Source organism: Drosophila grimshawi, unplaced genomic scaffold, assembly GCF_018153295.1.
Source record: "Drosophila grimshawi isolate 15287-2541.00 unplaced genomic scaffold, ASM1815329v1 contig_311, whole genome shotgun sequence".
Lineage (NCBI taxonomy): Eukaryota > Metazoa > Arthropoda > Insecta > Diptera > Drosophilidae > Drosophila > Drosophila grimshawi.
In genome coordinates this window covers 19323622-19342756 of record NW_025063098.1, presented here as the reverse complement: position 1 = coordinate 19342756, position 19135 = coordinate 19323622, and the positions used below count along the sequence as shown (strand labels likewise).

The following is a 19135-nucleotide window of genomic DNA, read 5'->3' as shown; positions in this document are numbered from 1 at the left end:
GCAATTATCTAATTATAATATTTATTAGTTTATTTATTTATTTATTTTTTTTTTTTGTGTTTCTTTTTTTTTGCATTTGAAATATTTCTTAGCCTATAGTATACATTTATGAAAAATAAGTATTACAATATTATGTACATCAAAAGTACACAAGTCTCTCCAACAAAAGGTCTATTCATAATTTGTACATTCACATCATCTTCACTCATCTCATGTACAGTAAAGTCAAAATGAACACCTTTCTTTATGCGCTAAATACGTTGATAGCGATATGATAACAGATTAAAATGGCAGAAGTTTCAATGATAAAGTTTTGTGGAATTTTGAGTTAGTAGACGACAGCGACTTTATCTAGGATCCGGGCCTGTCAGTGAGTGGCTCTGAAAGATTCACATGATAGTTATGGTTAGCTTATGTCATTTATTACAAATCACTATTAGATGTTCCATGCATTTTCCAAAAAAAACGTATAAGTATTATAAAACACAATGCGCGGCAGTAAATTACATATATATAGTACTATATATAATATACTATTTAGTATAATCAAAAATTGTGAGCATTTATTTTTTTACAAAAGGTTTTCCAGTGCAACTTAAGAACTACAAAGCATTTAACACTAGATCAGTATTATTTAATCATACAGAAGCATAAGGTGCATATTAATCATTGTGTATGTGATGCGATGAAGATGAAAATATGATGGCCCCACAAATGGAATTAATTGCAATAAAAAATTATACCAAGATTCCAGTTAAATAATACTACATAGGTTGAAACTACAACTACAATTTGTTAGAAATTCATATTTAAGAAAATGTCTTTAACCAGAATTTGAGATTGTAAACAAAATTTAAAAATTTATATACACACATATCTAAATATCGATCGGAATAATCCTTAGAATGCGAAAGAAGTTGCTTAAACCATCTAGATAGGTGGTTAATAGATGGAATACTTATAACGGCGTTTCTTAGTATCGTCTAGCGTAGTTTGAGATCTGAAACTGTGCTTAACCAAGGCAGTGTGAGATGAGATGGGAATCGAATTGTGCTTGTTAGTCGAACTACTGGGATGAACGCAAATATCGGAGAAGCAGCAGGCAGTAATACTAGTTGGGCGTTGACCGAGGTCGTTGCTCGATGGGCTTAGAGATTCTGAGTACGAACCATATGTTGAGTCAATCGTATCCACATGTCCATTGGACATTAGGCCATTGCTTCCATTCGCATTTATGGAGGAACCCATGAGCGGTGCACTGGACTTCACGGCTGAAAGATGATTTAAGGGAGATTTAAAGGCATTCATCTATAAATATATACACTGTTGCTCGAAAATCAATGTTTTTTCAAAGAATTAGTATACAAAGCTTCATCTCATAATATGTATTTATGTTTATTTAGTACAAACCAATTGATGATCCATTAGGCAATGATCCATTGGTTCCATTTTCGCCCATGAGAGGTGCACTAGACTTTACGCCTGAAATGGAATAATATAAAAAGAAGTTTTCTAATCCATATAAGAAATTTATAGGTTTAAGCTTACCATTCAAGCGGTAATCCCCATTGGATGAGTTTTCAATGTCGCCATTTGGTAAGCCTGCAACTCCATTCGTATTACTACTACTCGAGTCATCTTTAACGCAACGCATGAGGAATAGCAGAGAGGAGCCAACAAGGGGCGGCAGTCCTGCCAATATCAGTGGCAGGGTATACGAGCCGGTGCTGTCGAATATGTAGCCAGCAACAGGTGGACCAATAGTCAAGGGCAGAGAGCACAAGCCAAGCAGGAAGCCAATCGCTTGCGTTGCACCCGAGGGTCCACAAATCTCGTAGGCAATCGGACCCAGCAGCGATATGAAGCAGCCATCAAACAGGCCCATGACCAAGGCGAATGTCACGAGCACCACATATGAACTGGTCAAAGGAAGCAGCAATGTGACCAGACCAATGCAAACAAGCGACAGTTGCTGCAGATACATCCGATTCACTCCCGGCATATCAGCTATAACACCGAAGATTAAGCGACCAACGCCAGACGTAATGCCAATGCACATGACGGGCAGATTAACGTCGTTGCCGGGAAACGCGCTTTCCACAAACTTCATCATATGCACATATGGCACAAAGTAACCAAATAGCGCAAGTGGCACACACAAGGCCCAGATGACATAACGCTTCCGCTTCCAGATATCCACATTGACAATGGACCGTAGAAACACATTAAATCGCGAACGTCCATTCTTCTTTTTGGGCGAGTCCACTGGCAGATGCAGGGGCTTGTAGACAAACGAACAGACTATTATAAATGCCGCCATGAGACTCATCAGCTGTAAGGGAAGAGCGAATTAGAAACTACTCGTCAACTATGTTCAAGTTACTCACCCTTAAGGTCGTCTCCAGGCCATAGATTCTCAGCAGACTATCCAATCCAGGTGGCAGTATAACCGTAAATACACTGGAACCAGCCGTAACAAAACCGCTCACCTTGCCCAGATAGCGCTTAAAGTAGTGTCCCAATATGGCCAATGTGGGCGTATAGGCCAAAGCTCCGCCCAGTCCAAACATAATGCCATAAGTAAAATACATGGCGCTTATATTATCAGAGCAAAAGGACGAAAGAAACAAACCACCCGAAGCGAGCATACCGCCCAAAAAGGTCGTCAGTCGCAGGCCAATCTTGTCGGTGAGAACACCAGCTACTGGCGACAGAAAGAATGTTGTGCCTATGGTCAAGGAGCCAACCAGAGCTGCAAGAGATGAATAAAGTGATTTCTTTGGCTTATATATTTTATAAAAATAAAATAAACAAAATAGTTGTCTACCAACAATAATAATAATAACAATTTAATACGCCTGGATGGGAAGTTTTTATTGTTTTTTTCTTTAACTTGAAGTCTTTAAGTTGTGGTTTTGCTTAGAGAAATTCGACTGTATATCTCGGCATACCGATCGTTTAATTTACATAATCGAATCTCACGTAATTGCGGTTAATTGTGAACTGAACTGTTTTTTCCATATTCTGCACAGCCAGCAGCCGACAGTTGAAGCTGTGCAACTCATAACTGAAGTCCAATTTAATTTGCACGCATTGCACGATCGTGTGACTCAACTGTGATAGCTATTGGATATATGCGGATAAGGTTTCAATAGATTTGATTGTGAAATGCAGTCAGCAATATTTTTTAATACTTTCCAAATTTTTTTAGCTCGCTCATTTACTTCCTAAATGAAAATTAATGTCATATTTTAATTTCAATATATGCATATAAGTTTTTAATAATTTGTCAGACACTTTCCATGTGGAAAATGCACTTTGTCATTACATATATTTGTTAGCAATCGATGCATAAAAAGTCAACACTTTCGCACGTAGTTTTAAAACGTGAACAACACGTTTAACTGACAGATTTGGGTTAGTTCTTAGTCCAATGTATGCATCAACGACCCATTTTTGATAAGCACATACTGCAAATGACCGAATGCCGTGATAATGTATAATGTGATAAGTCAGCATGGGTAGGAATCAAGACTGCCAACGTTCAGTATCGCTAAATGCAAATGAAGCAGCTGCCATCTATGAAAATTAGCTTGTTCACTGACAGCTCAAAGAAGAACAGAACAATAGATTAGTTGCTCATATAGAATGCTACAAATACTAGTTAAATCGACGGAAGAAAGGTATATACAACTATAATATTTATCTTATACAGAAATGTATATTTTTCTCTATTTTTAGATTTTGCATTATCGTAAAATTAGACTTGACCTACATTCGCTTGAAGGCTGTGCAAATCATGTCCGCATTTTGCCAAGCACCCCAGTGAAATCAATACCGTCAAAAATATTCAGCCCACACACCCAGACCCACACACACACACACACACACACACACACACACACAAATTGTATCTCGCACATGCACTTAAACACGCTCCGTCCGGATATAGTACTCTTGCAATTTCGGCAGCTATGGCAACCCGACAAACAGAACAGCCACATTTCAATGTCAATGCCACGCAGTCAAAGCCGGCTCCCGGTCGGCAAAATACCGCAGGCAAAGATAGACTGAGAGAGCGAGAGAGAGAGAGAAAGAGAGAGAAAGAGAGAAAGGCAGTGACAGTTAATAGCATTGTGCACATTAATACTTGCCTGAGCGAACTGAGAATAAAGAGAGAGAGAGAGAGAGAGAGAGAGAAAGAGAGAGAGACAGTGTATGAGTGCCACATATTAGATAATACTTTTTTGAAACATTGCCAAGGGTCTATAAAAATAACAAAACACCAAACTGACTGCATCACAACAAACATTGCATCAACTTTTAATGGGAAATTTCGATGATTGCACATAAAAAACGCACAGGATATGATCATAGTAAGAAATATTTTAAATATACTTACATATTTCAAATATTTGTATTTCAATTAATTAGCCCGTTTTCCAAATGCATAAATTATCACATATTTCAAGTGCATTTTTTATAATTGTTTTCATCAACAATGTACAGATGTATATCGAAAAAACCCTTCCAATTTAAACACAATCACTTTTACATAAACTGTACGGCCCTATTCAAATCATACAACAAGTTGCTCGGGCATTCATTCATTACAATTGTGACGTCTTTAATCCATTTGAAAAATCAAAACAACAACGTATTTACATATATACTGTATCGAATCCCATGAACTCAACGTTTAAACTCTAGAAGCAGATTATATTTATGAATTGAATAAATTATAATGAATTCATTATAATGAGTTTCATTATTGATTACAATAAATCAATCTGAACTCCTTCTTGATTACTATAAAATATATACTGGTATATTTAAAATACGACTTGCAATTAATACGTTAAAATGTAAAGTTTGTAATACGGTGGATTGGACTCGGATTAAGTGAAGCTTTAGTCATATAGCGGAACTAATTCAACTCAACCGGTCAGGTGAGCCAGCGCTAGAGCTGCTCTAGCTGGTGACCCAATGCTGGAGGATCGCTGTCAAGCGTCGACGCACTTGGAGGGCTTCCAAGTCGTTGCCAAAAGCCAGTCGACCAAGTAACTGGGTCAGTGGCATGTGGCATGCGGCCTGTGCGATTGTGCCACTCATTATGTGGCGTCTTTGGACGCGGCTTTTGTCTTTTGTCTTTTGTGCCAATGCAACTGGTATTCTTTGGAAGCATCGTTCACCTACCACCCCATTCACCAAGCCAAAAAGCCGCCATACGCGGACAATATGGACAATGTCAGCGAACCCCGAAGAACAAACCTTGACAAACAAGTTTTAAATCAACTGAACTTTGCTTTGCTTTCACACACGACGTCATCAATTTTTTTCTATCAATAGTTGCGATTCACATATTGTGAGCCTCTTCCGGCCCAGACCACTTCACACCAAAAAACGTGCATGTTCTATTATGTGTATTACACTCGGAAAAAAATATGTTCAAGAATTTAGAAAGATCCAGGCATTTTACGTATTTCTAGATAACAACTCAGAACATTTTTAAAAATTATTTTTATATGTTTTAAAAAATATGTTACTTAAAGAACAAAATACTTTTCCAGAGGTGATATGCATATATAACATAGTCTTACTTGTCCACTGCAAGAACTTTCACTTTTAAGAATCTTATGCCGAAAACTGAGTATGTTCTTATATATTTTTTGATTTCAGTGCGCTTTTTGTCGGCTTTCGATCATATTTTCTTTTTGCAGGGTGTATGCCTTTAGTTGAGTACGCAAAATTATTCAGCTGCAAACTCTCATCGACTCCAGCGACTTGACATCGTCATTGCCGTGTTGAATAACGTTTTGTGATCCAATAAACTTTCAGCAATTTAATTCACTTGACGTCGACATATTGCTCTTGCACAGCGACTCATATATGCATATATGTATGCATCTACACACATATATATATATATATATATATATATACATTGATATATATATGGGTACTCTTACATGTGCCAAGTTTTATTGAACTCAAGCGACACAGGAATATATCTGGCGGGATAGTGTGTCCGTAACTGTCCAGCTCTTAAGTAACAAATTCCATCAACCTTTTCAATAACTTCAGAAATTTCAAAATCAATTGAAAAAAAAAATATATATATATATATATGTATATATTTTAAACGGTGTCCAATTGTTTTATGATTTATATTCTTCTGATTTTTTTTATTTTCAAGTGTTAATTATTTAATGCACTGGCCACTAATGAATTTAAGTAGAAAGAAGTACTAAATATGAATATTTACATCATACTCAGACAAAGATGCTATTGATAGGCACAAATCAGCGCATGCAATACACAGAAATTTTCCCTTAAGCTCAAAATTGTTATCGCTCATGCAAATATTATATGTATGTATATATAGTAAGTATGTATGTGATGAAGGCCATATGTACATAATTGTTTTGTGCATAAATCAATGTTCAAGTAATTAATACACATTCGATGTGAAAAACAACTGTTCAATTCCCATCAACTTAATCTGTGCATAATTACAATCAATTGAGGATTGCCACGAATTCCGAATCAATTTGCCTTGGGCCCTGCTTTGAAAGGATTAAGTACGTGCGCAAATTGCTACACAGAGAGAAAAGTAAAGAAATATAATTAAAATATTCACAAAGTTGATCAAATGTACTTGCTACGAAATGTATACTTAAAATGGGCGGCACAAAATTTAAAACAGTATCTAGAACTTGAATTATGAGACCTAATACAATTTCTAATCAGTTTATCTATAAAATGTGCTTGATTTGGGTAGACAATCAATATTGATGTTTTTCTCTCCGTATACAGCTGTTCCATCCCACCCATACCAATAGATATCAATAATCAAAAAAGACAGAGGCTTACCCGCTTTGCTGTTGGCTTCCGTATCGCCCAGTGCCGTTAGTCGTTCGGTTAAAAGCTTGTGCAGCACACCGTAAGTGTTGATCAGGCCAAAGATGACGCCGTTGCACAGGAAGGCGCTGATCATCACCAGCCAGGCACGAGTACCGCCATCCGGCGGCTCCTTGCCGTGTATATCTCGACAGCAGGGCGCCTCGATATGCTGTGGTTTCTGGACACCATTCTCATGTTTCCCATTAGTGGACTTCTCCTTGTGCACCACCTGACCATTTCCATGTCCGTTACTGACCTGCTTTGCGTGTCCATTTGAGCGTTCCGCAGCGCTCAATATCCGTCCGTTCGGTTGACTGGCAGCTGCATCGAGCGGTTCGTTTTCGGCCATGGCTTTGAGTGGTTTCTGAAATTTCAAACTGATTACAAGTCGTCTCTCACTTGACACTATATGATCTGCGGCTATGCGGTTTACGACCCAAGCAGTCAACGTATCTAAACAAAAAAAAAAAAAAAAAAACTCAACACAGTTGCTAAACTGACGCGATCTTAAATACAATTGTAATTATCATTATATGCCCCGCTGGTTTGTCAACTGCAATTAAGACAAATGTAATTTAGGAGACTCGATATGGTTCTTGAACTTGTACACTTTAATATGAGAAGAAGCTGATGCATCTACATGTATATCAAATCAGAAAATGTATAACGAATATATTTTGTATATATAAAAACTAGATTTCTACTTTAAGCTGCTTCTGTTCAAAAGGTAAATAGTTTGGTATTATAATCTTGATTTCACAAGTTTATAACATACGCAAATAATTTAACAAATTATTTTAAACTTCAAAATAATTTAATATTGTTTTTTTTAAATATAATATTTTAAATATCTTATTATCACAAACTTTCTTACAAAAATAAATTGAAAAGAATGTCAAAAATATGAAATTTAGCCATGTTAATTTCTGATAATTTTTTAATAAACACAATCAAAATCAATGATTATAAATTAATTTTCAGTCCGACAAATATTACTATCACTCACATCTCACAAATTAATATTAAAGAACCATTGAAAACATAATTAATATTGGTTCAGGGGCAAACATAAGCTGTAAGCTTAACAAAGTATTTACTTTCTCAATAATAAATAAATGCACAGTTCAAGAACAGTCAATATCAACATAGCACAAAAATATCTGGTGCAAGTGCAGAAATTGTGTACCCCAAGCACTTATTTAAACAAGAACTCTTTCCTTCATGGTCATGACCAATGAAATTTAACACATACAACATATAGGCATATATGTAAGTTGCATAAAAAACCAGAAGTCATATATATATATATGTGTAAATATGTGCAAGAATTTGGGTTTTTGCATGTCTGCGATAATAATATTTTGACTAGCATTATTCGAGCGAAATTGATAACATTTTTAGAAAATATGCACAGCCGAGCAAAAACAATGAAGCCACTTTAATGTAATGTTGTAAATCTGTTGATGTTTCTGTTTGCAGCTCGTCTGCAAGTACAACTATTAAGTTTTGAGGTGAGACACATTATCAATGTGCACGTGTCTCTCTGACGAAGGCGTCCCCACAATGCGAGGGGGGAATGCGGTCACAGTCAAGAATCAACGGTAGCCTCGCGCTGCTTACGCAATGCAAACAAATACAGAGAAATATTTCACCTATTTCACCTACATGGCAGAGGTTGTGTTTCGCCTAATCGATGTATTTATAAATGCACTATAATTTGTTATACTTTGGGGCGATCCCGTTGGAATATTGCGAGGCGCGTATCGACGCCACTGAACAAGTGCAAGACGAAGTCGCTGCGCGAACTGCGTAGAGGTAAAAACACGACCGAACGCTTACGTTGCCGGCAACGGAATGAAATATAATTCAATTATTTTACACGAGCAAAAAAAAAAATAAAATAAACTGAAAGAAATTTGTCACTCACGAGGCGCCTAATCGGAGCACAAATTGACAACGTGAGACCAGCCGCCTGAGCGCTCGTTCTCTCTGTAGTAAACAAAATAATGTTCAAGTCTGCGGTAACCGTTGGCAACGCAACGGCCGCAACGAAGATGTCCACAAAAACAAATGCTACAAGAGCGAACGCATTCCATTGATGGGGACCCTTAACAATTAAAACTGATGTACAAACTGAGATACATCCGTTTTTACTGAAATCACATGATCAATTGGCAGACAGTGAGAAAGGCAGACAGCCACATCAATGAATTGTTGTGGATTTGGTGAGACCAAAAAATAATAATTGTCAATTGATTCCAATTCCCAGAATTAGAAACTGAAGTCCAACATAAACTGGCGGCATTTTATGCCAGTATAAATTGACCATATCCGTTTCGTGTCCAAACACATCAAACTAGCAGCAAAAAAAAACATCTTATAATCAGCAAACATTGACTCCGGCGCCAGCAAGCATACAAAGCAAAATATATACGTGGACTTTTATATATTTTGAGACTACATATACAAAATGTATGAGTATATTTGAATATATATATATATTAAACTTACGTGTTAGTGGAAGATTCATTTTTCAGTTAATTTATAATACTAGTATTAAATAAGCTGTTCAGTTGATGGGCGCCTCAATGGACATTGCTGCGGGCAGCGGCGCCGCACAAATCGGTTGATCCACAATTAGCTTAAAATTCTTATCGGGCCAATCGAATTCGAGACGCTTTGTCGGCTCCGTCTTCCCATTCAGTTGTGCGTTGCAAAATGCTTCCATCATGCGCGGCACCAGATCATTGGGTATCAACACCTGAATCCAATAGCCAAGTACCCCAAACGGTTCACTAACGCTAACCGCGGCTCCTGTAACCGTCTCAGCGACGAGGGTTAAGGCCAAGTGCTGGGCCTTAAATGTGAAATGACGACCATGACGTATGCGGTCCTGGAAAGAAATAAAAACATAAAGTAAATCATATACAGAAGAATTAAATTTTTGATTTACTTTTATGGCCAGTAGCAGATACTTCGCAGCATAGGGCGCCAGTGTGATCTCAATGCCATCGAGCGATATGCAATCGGGCGCCTGAGGCTGATAGTCCAGTGGACAGGATTTGTGCAGGGAACTGCTGCTCATCGACATGGATTGTGGAAAACTTGGTTCCTCGCGTTTCACCTGGGAGTCTGTCAGTGGTCGATTGTTCTCATCGCTGGCGCAGCGTTCGTTCAGGCTCTGGAAGTCAATCTCTTGCTTAATCATCTGGGTTGGCTTTTGCTCCCTGAACGTGAATTCCGCATTCACTCCGGCCAAATCGGAGCCCTGCTTCTCCAGATCGTCTTGCAGATTGAGCAGCGTCTCGGGAAACAATTCAAATACGCTCATTGTGCGCTGCAGATTCGTCACCAGCCAATCCCCACCAGTCTGCACATCTTTGGCGAGGAAGTTGAGGACACCACGACCATTCCAGCGTGAGGCCTGCTCCAGTTCCTCCTCGGTGACGCCGACTATCTGGCAAAAGTCCACAGTGCCAAAGGGTGTGTCAATGCTGGCCAGCTGAGGATCCTGTGCCACTAGCAGACTTTGCATCCGTGAATTTGTCCCACCATCCAAACACTTGCGCCACGGAATATTATCGCCAAAGCACAAACCATTCCCAGTTTGGAAACAATAGCGAGCAATGGATTGTAATAGATTTGCTGGCCAGGTCGGTGGCCTAATGGATTTATCTGGGCATTCGCGTTGCTGGCGAAGTTCTGCCTCCGTTTTGGCCAATCGAAAAGTTAACTCGAATCCCATGCCAGAGCGGGTGGTATGCTCCTCCTTCAGATGCACCCGCTGATCGCCATGCAAGTCGCTCAGTCCAAAACTAACATAATGCCAGTGTGGAAGTATCCTCTCCTCGTCCCCCGCTCCTTGACCATTGTTGCTGTACATGCTGATGTAGTCCAGGGGATCGGAGCCACCCAGCCAGTACTTAAGCAGTGTCGTCACCTGCAGTGGATTGGGCTGATCCGGATACACAGTTATCAAATGATCAATTAACGATTTTAGGCCAGGCGGTGGCTTAAGCTCGGAATTCTTTTCCGGATTCGTTTGTGATGCAGCCATAACAATAGAATGTTCGTATTAAAAATAAAGCGAAACAATCGATTACACCATCGATAGTATCGATAGTCATCGGCACCTATGCAATGCATGTGGCGCCTAATCGAATTCGAAGCAATCAAAATACAAACAAGGGCATTCTAAGCTATTTCACTTAATTGACTCTTAAAGTCTAAATATCTACTTTCACATAAGAATTAAAACATAATTCAATTTATGTGAAAGCGCACTTTAACAAATTTGGTATTTTTTTTTACATGGACAGCATGTTGGTATTCCACGCAATAAACGACGCGGTCACACTGCACACGACACCGCGATTTAATAAGAAAAATTAGCAAAACTTTTTTATAAACGCACAATATGGAGCCTTATGATGTCGTCGTCAATCAGCCTGTGGTCATTGATAACGTAAGTACTATTTTGCATGGATCTTTGAAGATGAACCACTAGCTACCGCTCCCACAAGCACTTGGCAAACGACAAGTGACATCACCAAACCAACACACGAATAATAAGCCAAGCTGCCCCGTTCCCCGTGCTTCGTCCCTTTGTTCGAAAAACTTTCTCAACCATCATTTCAACTGTTTAAGAGAATGACTAATTGCCAATTCATGGAGTTTGTTTCGAAGATTTTGAAAGATTAACAAATGTAAATACAATGCAATTTCGTTGCGAAGATACAATTTGTTAACGTGTATAAGCCTGAGCAGATCTGGTCCAAAAGTGAGCTGCAATTCTTATGCCACCATCCAGTCGCAAGCGAGTATTATATTTTTCCGGATAGACAACGGGTTGGGGCTCCCGCACCCAGTTGATGGGTGCCTTTAGCATTTCAATGTTACGATCAGGCAAAATTCCACAGGGGCCAGGATGCAGACAGAATCGTGGCGGACGATGCACCTTATCAACTGGATCGCGATAATAATCCCTGTGATTCTGACAGTCCAAGTAGAATTGATCGATCCCGCCCAGACTCTGATAGTTCACACATGAGAGCCCGATGGGTGGTGCAAATTTTAAGATTGGCTTGCGCTCAAGTCGTGAACTCTTCGCAACAGCCAATATATCTGCCTGGGGAATAGATCTCGAACCCATAATGTGTATATTTTATAGTTTCAACAAAAATAAATAGTAATAAATATGTTACTAGTGTTAATTTAAATTAATGTATGATCTGTAAACAAATATTAAATACCAAATGAATACTTTTTCAGGGCTCCGGTGTGATCAAAGCCGGCTTTGCTGGCGAGCACATTCCAAAGTGCAGGTTTCCCAATTAGTAAGTATTGCTAATCAATATACTAAACACCCAGTTCCCAGTTAAGCAATTTACATGCCTTTCCTACAGCATTGGCAGACCAAAGCATGTGCGGGTAATGGCTGGCGCCTTGGAGGGCGACATATTTGTCGGTCCCAAGGCGGAGGAGCATCGTGGCCTGCTAAGCATACGTTATCCCATGGAGCACGGCATAGTGACGGACTGGAATGATATGGAGCGCATTTGGAGCTATATATATAGTAAAGTAAGTAAAGCACTGAATTCAACAATCAACAGGTTATCAAATTGCTTTCTTGTGACAGGAACAATTGGCCACCTTTACGGAAGATCATCCTGTTCTGTTGACAGAGGCGCCATTGAATCCGCGTCGTAATCGCGAAAAGGCAGCCGAATTCTTCTTTGAGGGCATCAATGCACCAGCGCTCTTTGTATCCATGCAGGCGGTCCTCAGTCTGTAAGTAAACATAAAAAGTCAATATGAAGACTTTATATTATACTATCAATATTGGTAGCCTTTAATCCATTTTTTCTTAAGCAATTTAAGATGCAATCGAACTCCTTTATATTATATATTCTCATTTAGTTTGGATAAATACCATTTTAAACTAAACTCAAATGACATCCAAATTGTCCATATCTCAACTAAAACCTAATAAAAAATGTTATTCCATTCAGTTACGCTACTGGTCGTGTAACCGGTGTTGTGCTTGATTCAGGCGACGGTGTGACGCATGCTGTGCCCATTTATGAGGGCTTTGCCATGCCACACAGTATTATGCGTGTGGACATCGCTGGACGGGACGTGACGCGCTACCTGAAAACACTCATACGACGGGAGGGCTTCAATTTCCGTTCGACTGCCGAGTTCGAGATTGTGCGTTCGATCAAGGAGAAGGTGTGCTACTTGGCAACCAATCCGCAAAAGGAGGAGGCTGTGGAGACTGAGAAGTTTGCCTACAAATTACCCGATGGCAAGACATTTGAGATTGGACAGGCTCGCTTCCGTGCACCAGAGGTGCTCTTCCGTCCCGATCTGTTGGGCGAGGAGTGCGAGGGAATACACGATGTACTCATGTATTCCATTGAGAAGTCGGATATGGATCTCAGGAAAATGCTCTATCAGAACATTGTGCTATCGGGTGGCTCAACGCTTTTCAAAGGTTTCGGCGATCGCCTGCTGTCCGAGCTGAGAAAACACTCGGCAAAGGATCTGAAAATCAGGGTAAATGCAAAGTTCAATTATCTAAATATATGGTATATTCTAATAAGGGTGTCTATCCGATCAGATTGCTGCGCCACAGGAACGTCTATATTCCACATGGATGGGTGGCTCGATTCTGGCATCGCTCGACACATTCAAGAAGATGTGGGTATCGAAGCGGGAGTTCGAGGAGGAGGGTTTGCGTGCCGTGCACCGAAAGACTTTTTAGTTGGTTTATTTAATTAAACGCGTATGTGTAAAAGGCTTATTAAATTCTGTATCAAATGAAACCATGTGTCAGCTAACATCAAAAGTATCCTCAAATTTCGTAACAATTATTGCATGCATGTTGAATATATGCATAAATAGGCGCAAAGTATTTAAAAATGCTATTTATTGAATATATTGCTTTTCACAGCATAGAAAATAAAGAAACTAAAATCTATTTGTCTATTAAATCGAATCATTTATGTAGTGCTGCTTCCCATACAGATCTCACAAATGGGAGATTAACAGATAGAGATTTAACGACATACACATGCTCAAACCAAACACATTAGTCATACCTAATGCCATATGTATCTGAGCCATTCACTCGATTGTTCAGTTAACTGCTCTCTTTTTCGGTCAGCTGTGTCGCTCTCTTTGACTCGAATTGGATTCAGTTGGCTTTCGGTTGCTTAATCGTTTGGTTGTGTCTCAAGCGACCAATCTCTATGGCAACGGCCATTCACAAGTTTCTATTTTGAAGCCCCCAACAATTGTTTGTTACAATTTTTGTGACGGGCAGTGAAAAAGTCTTGCATTGAATTTTGTGGCTTTTGGTTTTTTATTTTGAAAAGCAGCCACGTGGAACCGTATTGAAAACTTTACAATGGCTCAGATGGCAGAGCGGGTAAACGAAAATGAGGTAAGTCAACTTACGCAAAAACACAAACAATTAATCTACATACTAACTTTAAATAGTAATGCACATTTCATATATTAACCTTGATTTTCTCTAAGTTCCTGAGAATTTTACACATGTCCATGAGCTATGCACTTCCCATAGTATTTTAACTGCTGCCTTAATTGTCTTAATGATACCCGTTTCCCTTGTGTATGTGGATGTGTGTCCATGTGTGCGTGTATATATATATATATATATATATATAAATATATATGTATACATATATATGTATTTATGCATTCCTATATGCCCATACAGATATCTAATATACAATTCAGATTTGCCAAGCGTATAAAATATTCATTCCTGACAGTCGTGTGTCAGCCTATCGATTTTATAATTCACAAAACAATTATAAAAGAGAAACGAAGAACTTTATGGTGATTCATATGAATTAGTGTGTATCTTTTTGCAAATTTAGTAATGAAGTCAGATGAACAATTTTGTGGTTTTATCTGTGTGTGTGTCTCTAACTGCTTAATTATACTAAACGCATATCAACATGTTGTCTAATATTTCTAAACCATTTCAATGAATTTTCAAGTACATTAGTTTAGTTTATATCTTGCTTATTTATTGCAGAAAACTGTGACGTATGCATGGCAGGTATGAAATTTAGAAAGCATGCAACTATCCAAACTAACTCAAATAAATATTTTAAAATGTTTGTCGTATAAATATGTGTATATTTTATAATAATAACGAAATGAGCTTATATTTTGTAAAGTATTCAATACATCAGACTACCAATAGTAATTACTGGATCATAAATCAGATTATTTTATGGAAGCTGCATTATACTGAATTAATTATATTTTTTGATGCAGTAAATGCATTTTTAGATGGTGCCGGAAGAATTTCAAACTTCGTACTATTATTTATTATTATTAAATTGCAGTTATAAAGTCAACAATCTAGCTTCAAGAAAAATGAATCTAGCTTACAGCAAAATTCGCACAAATTTCTTTAATTGTTATATTTTTCTCTTCATAAAATTGATCAACAAAAATTTTACTTATTCGCTGAATCGCTATCTATATAGTAAACAAATAATGAAAATGCAGTATTAAAATGACTTATAATCATTAAGAATAGTTATCAACATTGGAAAATATCAAGCAAATAAAAACATTTGAATTTTTGATGGTATGCTGCAAGCATCCTCGTTCCCAATACAGCAGAAAACAAAATTTGCACTTTTAGCTAATTGGTTTGAGTTGATAGTTGAGTTTATCAGCAAGACACAATATCATGTATCGCACCAATTGCACAGATAAGAAAAGTTACACATTTCGACTAGACCAGTATGATTATTTCACACTCAATTGAAGACTCGAAGAGACGGCACTGAAAATGGCATCATCCGTGTGTTTATAGTGAAAAATGAAAATTACATTTTAATAAGATACAATTTCTTATTTTCTAGATGAAGGCAATGGATGCGAATCGCTATGCGACAAAGAAAACAATTGCGCAGGGTATGCTGGATATAGCGCTGCTAACGGCAAATGCGTCCCAGCTGAAATATATACTACAAGTTGGCGAACAGCATCAGTTCTACAAGCTGATGCTGATTTTAATTAGCTTGTCGATAGTGATGCAGGTAAATACAAATGAATTTCCGTTTGCAATTGTTGCGACTTGTACGGGGTTGTAACGACTATAACGGTTCTTCAATGTTGTCCATACTAGATACTGTCGGGCGTACTTAGCCTGTCGCTCAGTTTATTGCGGGATTGCCGACTGCACCAGCCAGAGTTCCATCAATCGGCCAATGTGATCAATCATGTGCGCACCGGTTTCGCCTTTTTCACAACAATGTTGAATCTTTTCATATCGGCATTTGATAGTCGCCTGCCCCCGCCGCAAGGCGAACTTTTAAACAATGTGAATTAGAATTATATTTAAGAATTACTTAGAGGCAATATAGAGTTATCAGTAGTGGACCGTTACCAACTGTTTGTGTGATTGGGGAAATTCGTCGCATTCTTAACTCAAATTTCAATTTTAATTTTACACAGCTATTGGTCGGAATTCTGTTTGTGGCCATCGGCAGTCTGAATATTAACAAGCAGCAAGACCAGACGGCAGCAATAATATTGAACGATATCATTTTGGTGGTCATCTTTGTAATATCGGTGATGAATGTTATAATTTCCGGTTTCGGCATCGAGTATTCGTCCCAACCGCTTAGACTCATCGATCAGCACGCTAAAGTACCATAAAAATAGATATAAAAATCTATGCATTATTGACAAATAGATTTAACAATTAAATAGTATTAAAAGTAATGATGATTTATCTATTGTAAGATTTGTAATATTAATAAAAAACTTGTATAGCAAAAAAAAAAAATAACAAATCTTTTTCCTTATATATTTAGGTGCTTACAGGTGTTATCCTAGTTGCTCAAACCCTTGTCAGCATCGAGAAGTCGCGGAATCGTGAAATACTTTTTGTAATCAATCACTTTGCGGATGCGTTCATATTTCTATCTGTATTTTGTGATGTTGTCAAAATGAATTTCGGGTTAGATCCAGCAATACCGCACAAAGAAGGCGATGTTGAATTTTTCAAACCCTAACTATAAACTATATTTTTGTAACTTAAAGAATTAAATAAATGTAAGAATCTCAAAGATTTATTTTTGTGCTTAAATTCAAACGTTTTCTGGCTCGTAATATTTTCTTTGTGTGTGAACACTGGTGTTTGCCAACAGCTGGAAAGTTATCGATAATCGATAAGCAAACTCGCACAAGCCGTAACTTTTAGCGTCATTAGTTGTTTCTATTTTGGCGGCATTTTTTTGTTATTCTGAGTTTTACTGCAAGAAAGGTCAATCAATAAATATCAACTCAGAATGTCTGACGATGAGTGTGATATTTTTAATTTACCACCGAAACAGAATATTGGTAAGTAGTTAATTCATGCAGTATATGAAATTGAACATAGCTAAAACAAAATCCGCTCTCAGCTGTGCCACAAAAACTGTTTGTGCCGGAAGGGGATTTAAGCCAAACCGACTATAATTTTATTACCACAAGCAAAGCCGTCGTCAAGAAACCAGCAAAAGTCTCTAAAACAAAGAAAACAGCACAGAAAAAGACTGACAAGCAACAAAAAACAGGGACGGATGAAGGGAAGTCAGACAACATTGGACTTCAGGAGCAGGATTCGCCAACAACGACAACATTGTCTACAGCCAATCCTGCGGTGACCCGTGAGCTATCACCCGTCTCGAAATTGATCCTTGAAATGGAAGAGAGACAGTCTAACGAAATCAATCAGTTGCCTGTGGCTCGTCGCACACGTTCATCAATGGGCGAGCGGAAGGAACCAGATGTTGTTGTAGCTTCAGTATTGCCGCCAAAGAGACGAAATGTTCGGGGGCGAAAGAAGACAGGACCAGCTGCAAGTACAATTGACCCTCATTGGAGTATAGCGGAGAGAGCTGCTCGTGCACAGGTTATCGATTCCATTGATATGGTCTCCGCTGTTGTGCCACGCATCGAAGGATTTGTAAACAGATGTGTATTTTCTATTTAAAAGTGAGAAATAACAGCGATATTAATTGAATTGCAGGTAAATCTAGACTCGGATGATGACGGTGATCAATTGTTGGATCAGGCAAAAGAACCTACTCCTGCAAATAATTTTGATGATGATAATCAAATCCTTGATATCAATTTGAATTGGTATTTAACATTACCCAAAAACTATCCAATGTATAAATCGACTTTATCAAACGCCTTTGTTTCAGGTTTGGTGAAATCCAACTTTATAAATTGAGACAACATCAAAAGTTTGCGCACATGTTCAAAGAAGTTTCCAAGCGCAATAATGTGCCCATAGATGATATTATTATAAACATGGAGGATATATTCATCAGACCAACGGAGTCGCCGCAAAACGTCGGCCTTAAGGTCTATCATATTTTGAGTAAGTATATCAAATTCCAATTGGATAACGTTTATTTCTGAATATTTATTTTTTTAGGTGGTCACGCCATGAAATCGGCTAAAAATGTGGTTCAACACAAGGAAGATGATAATAATATGGTTAAGCCAAAGAAATTCCAGCTGAAAGTACAGGGAGATAAGTGGAAAAAACCATTGATAATTCAGTTGAAAAAAACCGACACATTTAAAATACTCTACATAAAATGTGCTGAAGAAATGGAGTGCGCTGTTAGCGATTTCAAATTATTGTAAGTTGAAATTTTGTTAAAACTGCCATTACTTTATCTCTTTGATAAATCTATACATTTTGTGCAGCTTTGATGGTGAACTTCTGGAGCCCGATGATACGCCGAAAAATCAAGATATGGAGGGTAATGAAATGATTGACTTGCGATCGAAATGATCCAATTGTCCCAACGTTTATGTAAATTAAATCTAAATCGATTTGTTTAAGTCGTTATTATTTTATTAATTTTGATTGTATTATATATTATATTAATTAAATGCTGTCCAACTGCTGTGCAAAAATTTAGATTAAGTAAAAACAGATAATATATCACTCATGTAAAACTTGTCAAGATGATAGCTTAGCCTTAATATATTTTTATTTTATTTATGAATTATTTGTTTTGTGAAATAAATGCGCTATTGCGCTAGAGTCAGTAATGTGGAATGTAATTATTGTTGCTTACATTTATGTCAAGCTGCTGCTGAAATCGCACAGAGCCCTTGAAGTAGCGCAAATATCAGCGTCAAACACCCTAAGACTTCTTTACACACCCCTAAT

The 19135-nt window shown here is 37.9% G+C and overlaps 6 protein-coding genes and 1 long non-coding RNA gene across 13 annotated transcripts; 3 read left to right on the top strand and 4 right to left on the bottom strand.

The window, feature by feature from the left end:
- Positions 1–44: 44 nt before the first annotated feature.
- On the bottom strand, positions 45–8755 carry LOC6567522 (monocarboxylate transporter 10). Its single transcript, XM_001993696.2, has 7 exons — positions 8569–8755; positions 6874–7267; positions 2388–2752; positions 1549–2332; positions 1411–1482; positions 1170–1271; positions 45–380 (listed from the first exon to the last, which is right to left on the bottom strand). Exons 2-7 carry the CDS (start codon positions 7250–7252, stop codon positions 352–354), a joined length of 1731 nt encoding a protein of 576 aa, XP_001993732.2. The 5' UTR covers positions 7253–7267; positions 8569–8755; the 3' UTR covers positions 45–351.
- Positions 8756–9414: 659 nt separating this feature from the next.
- LOC6567660 (suppressor of fused homolog) lies at positions 9415–10975 on the bottom strand. Its single transcript, XM_001993697.3, has 2 exons — positions 9857–10975; positions 9415–9796 (listed from the first exon to the last, which is right to left on the bottom strand). The coding sequence occupies exons 1-2, from the start codon at positions 10958–10960 to the stop codon at positions 9473–9475; spliced, it is 1428 nt and encodes a 475-aa protein (XP_001993733.1). The 5' UTR covers positions 10961–10975; the 3' UTR covers positions 9415–9472.
- Positions 10976–11228: 253 nt separating this feature from the next.
- On the top strand, positions 11229–13730 carry LOC6567661 (actin-related protein 1). The gene is made up of 6 exons (XM_001993698.3): positions 11229–11368; positions 12175–12239; positions 12309–12483; positions 12542–12693; positions 12915–13461; positions 13526–13730. The coding sequence occupies exons 1-6, from the start codon at positions 11321–11323 to the stop codon at positions 13667–13669; spliced, it is 1131 nt and encodes a 376-aa protein (XP_001993734.1). The 5' UTR covers positions 11229–11320; the 3' UTR covers positions 13670–13730.
- LOC6567662 lies at positions 11536–12065 on the bottom strand. Its single transcript, XM_001993699.2, has one exon. It carries the CDS (start codon positions 12053–12055, stop codon positions 11648–11650), a length of 408 nt encoding a protein of 135 aa, XP_001993735.1. The 5' UTR covers positions 12056–12065; the 3' UTR covers positions 11536–11647.
- A 376-nt stretch (positions 13731–14106) lies between the features above and the next one.
- LOC6567663 (ninjurin-1) lies at positions 14107–17024 on the top strand. Of its 7 annotated transcripts, none has more exons than XM_032740207.1 (4): positions 14107–14350; positions 14972–14995; positions 15816–15992; positions 16773–17024. In XM_032740207.1, exons 1-4 carry the CDS (start codon positions 14315–14317, stop codon positions 16971–16973), a joined length of 438 nt encoding a protein of 145 aa, XP_032596098.1. In that variant the 5' UTR covers positions 14107–14314; the 3' UTR covers positions 16974–17024. The 7 variants fall into 7 exon arrangements, with proteins under 7 accessions (XP_032596098.1, XP_032596102.1, XP_032596096.1 ...); XM_032740205.1 differs by lacking the exon at positions 16773–17024 and adding an exon at positions 16082–16378 and having other exon boundaries at positions 14114–14350; XM_032740206.2 differs by lacking the exon at positions 16773–17024 and adding an exon at positions 16411–16726 and having other exon boundaries at positions 14115–14350.
- Positions 16227–16878, bottom strand: LOC116805796. The gene is made up of 3 exons (XR_004365396.2): positions 16781–16878; positions 16343–16600; positions 16227–16264 (listed from the first exon to the last, which is right to left on the bottom strand). It is a non-coding gene; the product is annotated as an uncharacterized LOC116805796 (long non-coding RNA).
- Positions 17025–17086: 62 nt separating the features above from the next.
- On the top strand, positions 17087–19021 carry LOC6567664 (uncharacterized protein CG4449). The gene is made up of 6 exons (XM_001993701.3): positions 17087–17301; positions 17364–17908; positions 17972–18084; positions 18150–18328; positions 18386–18596; positions 18664–19021. Exons 1-6 carry the CDS (start codon positions 17250–17252, stop codon positions 18749–18751), a joined length of 1188 nt encoding a protein of 395 aa, XP_001993737.1. The 5' UTR covers positions 17087–17249; the 3' UTR covers positions 18752–19021.
- The last annotated feature ends 114 nt before the right edge of the window (positions 19022–19135 follow it).

What these genes read in the sequence shown, in the direction of transcription:
- LOC6567522 (XM_001993696.2), bottom strand. Translation starts at nt 7,252, where the DNA reads ATGGCCGAAAACGAACCGCTCGATGCAGCTGCCAGTCAACCGAACGGA. An exon ending in GCCTGGAGACGACCTTAAGG is followed by an intron (nt 2,333 to 2,387) that starts GTGAGTAACTTG and finishes CTTCCCTTACAG; the next exon opens with CTGATGAGTCTCATGGCGGC. An exon ending in TACGATTGACTCAACATATG is followed by an intron (nt 381 to 1,169) that starts GTTCGTACTCAG and finishes TGAATCTTTCAG; the next exon opens with AGCCACTCACTGACAGGCCC.
- LOC6567660 (XM_001993697.3), bottom strand. Translation starts at nt 10,960, where the DNA reads ATGGCTGCATCACAAACGAATCCGGAAAAGAATTCCGAGCTTAAGCCA. An exon ending in ATCTGCTACTGGCCATAAAA is followed by an intron (nt 9,797 to 9,856) that starts GTAAATCAAAAA and finishes ATTTCTTTCCAG; the next exon opens with GACCGCATACGTCATGGTCG.
- LOC6567661 (XM_001993698.3), top strand. Translation starts at nt 11,321, where the DNA reads ATGGAGCCTTATGATGTCGTCGTCAATCAGCCTGTGGTCATTGATAAC. An exon ending in ATGCAGGCGGTCCTCAGTCT is followed by an intron (nt 12,694 to 12,914) that starts GTAAGTAAACAT and finishes TATTCCATTCAG; the next exon opens with TTACGCTACTGGTCGTGTAA. An exon ending in CAAAGGATCTGAAAATCAGG is followed by an intron (nt 13,462 to 13,525) that starts GTAAATGCAAAG and finishes CTATCCGATCAG; the next exon opens with ATTGCTGCGCCACAGGAACG.
- LOC6567662 (XM_001993699.2), bottom strand. Translation starts at nt 12,055, where the DNA reads ATGGGTTCGAGATCTATTCCCCAGGCAGATATATTGGCTGTTGCGAAG.
- LOC6567663 (XM_032740206.2), top strand. Translation starts at nt 14,315, where the DNA reads ATGGCTCAGATGGCAGAGCGGGTAAACGAAAATGAG. An exon ending in CTGTGACGTATGCATGGCAG is followed by an intron (nt 14,996 to 15,815) that starts GTATGAAATTTA and finishes CTTATTTTCTAG; the next exon opens with ATGAAGGCAATGGATGCGAA. An exon ending in GCTTGTCGATAGTGATGCAG is followed by an intron (nt 15,993 to 16,410) that starts GTAAATACAAAT and finishes AATTTTACACAG; the next exon opens with CTATTGGTCGGAATTCTGTT.
- LOC6567664 (XM_001993701.3), top strand. Translation starts at nt 17,250, where the DNA reads ATGTCTGACGATGAGTGTGATATTTTTAATTTACCACCGAAACAGAAT. An exon ending in TGCCACGCATCGAAGGATTT is followed by an intron (nt 17,909 to 17,971) that starts GTAAACAGATGT and finishes ATTGAATTGCAG; the next exon opens with GTAAATCTAGACTCGGATGA. An exon ending in TAAGGTCTATCATATTTTGA is followed by an intron (nt 18,329 to 18,385) that starts GTAAGTATATCA and finishes TTATTTTTTTAG; the next exon opens with GTGGTCACGCCATGAAATCG.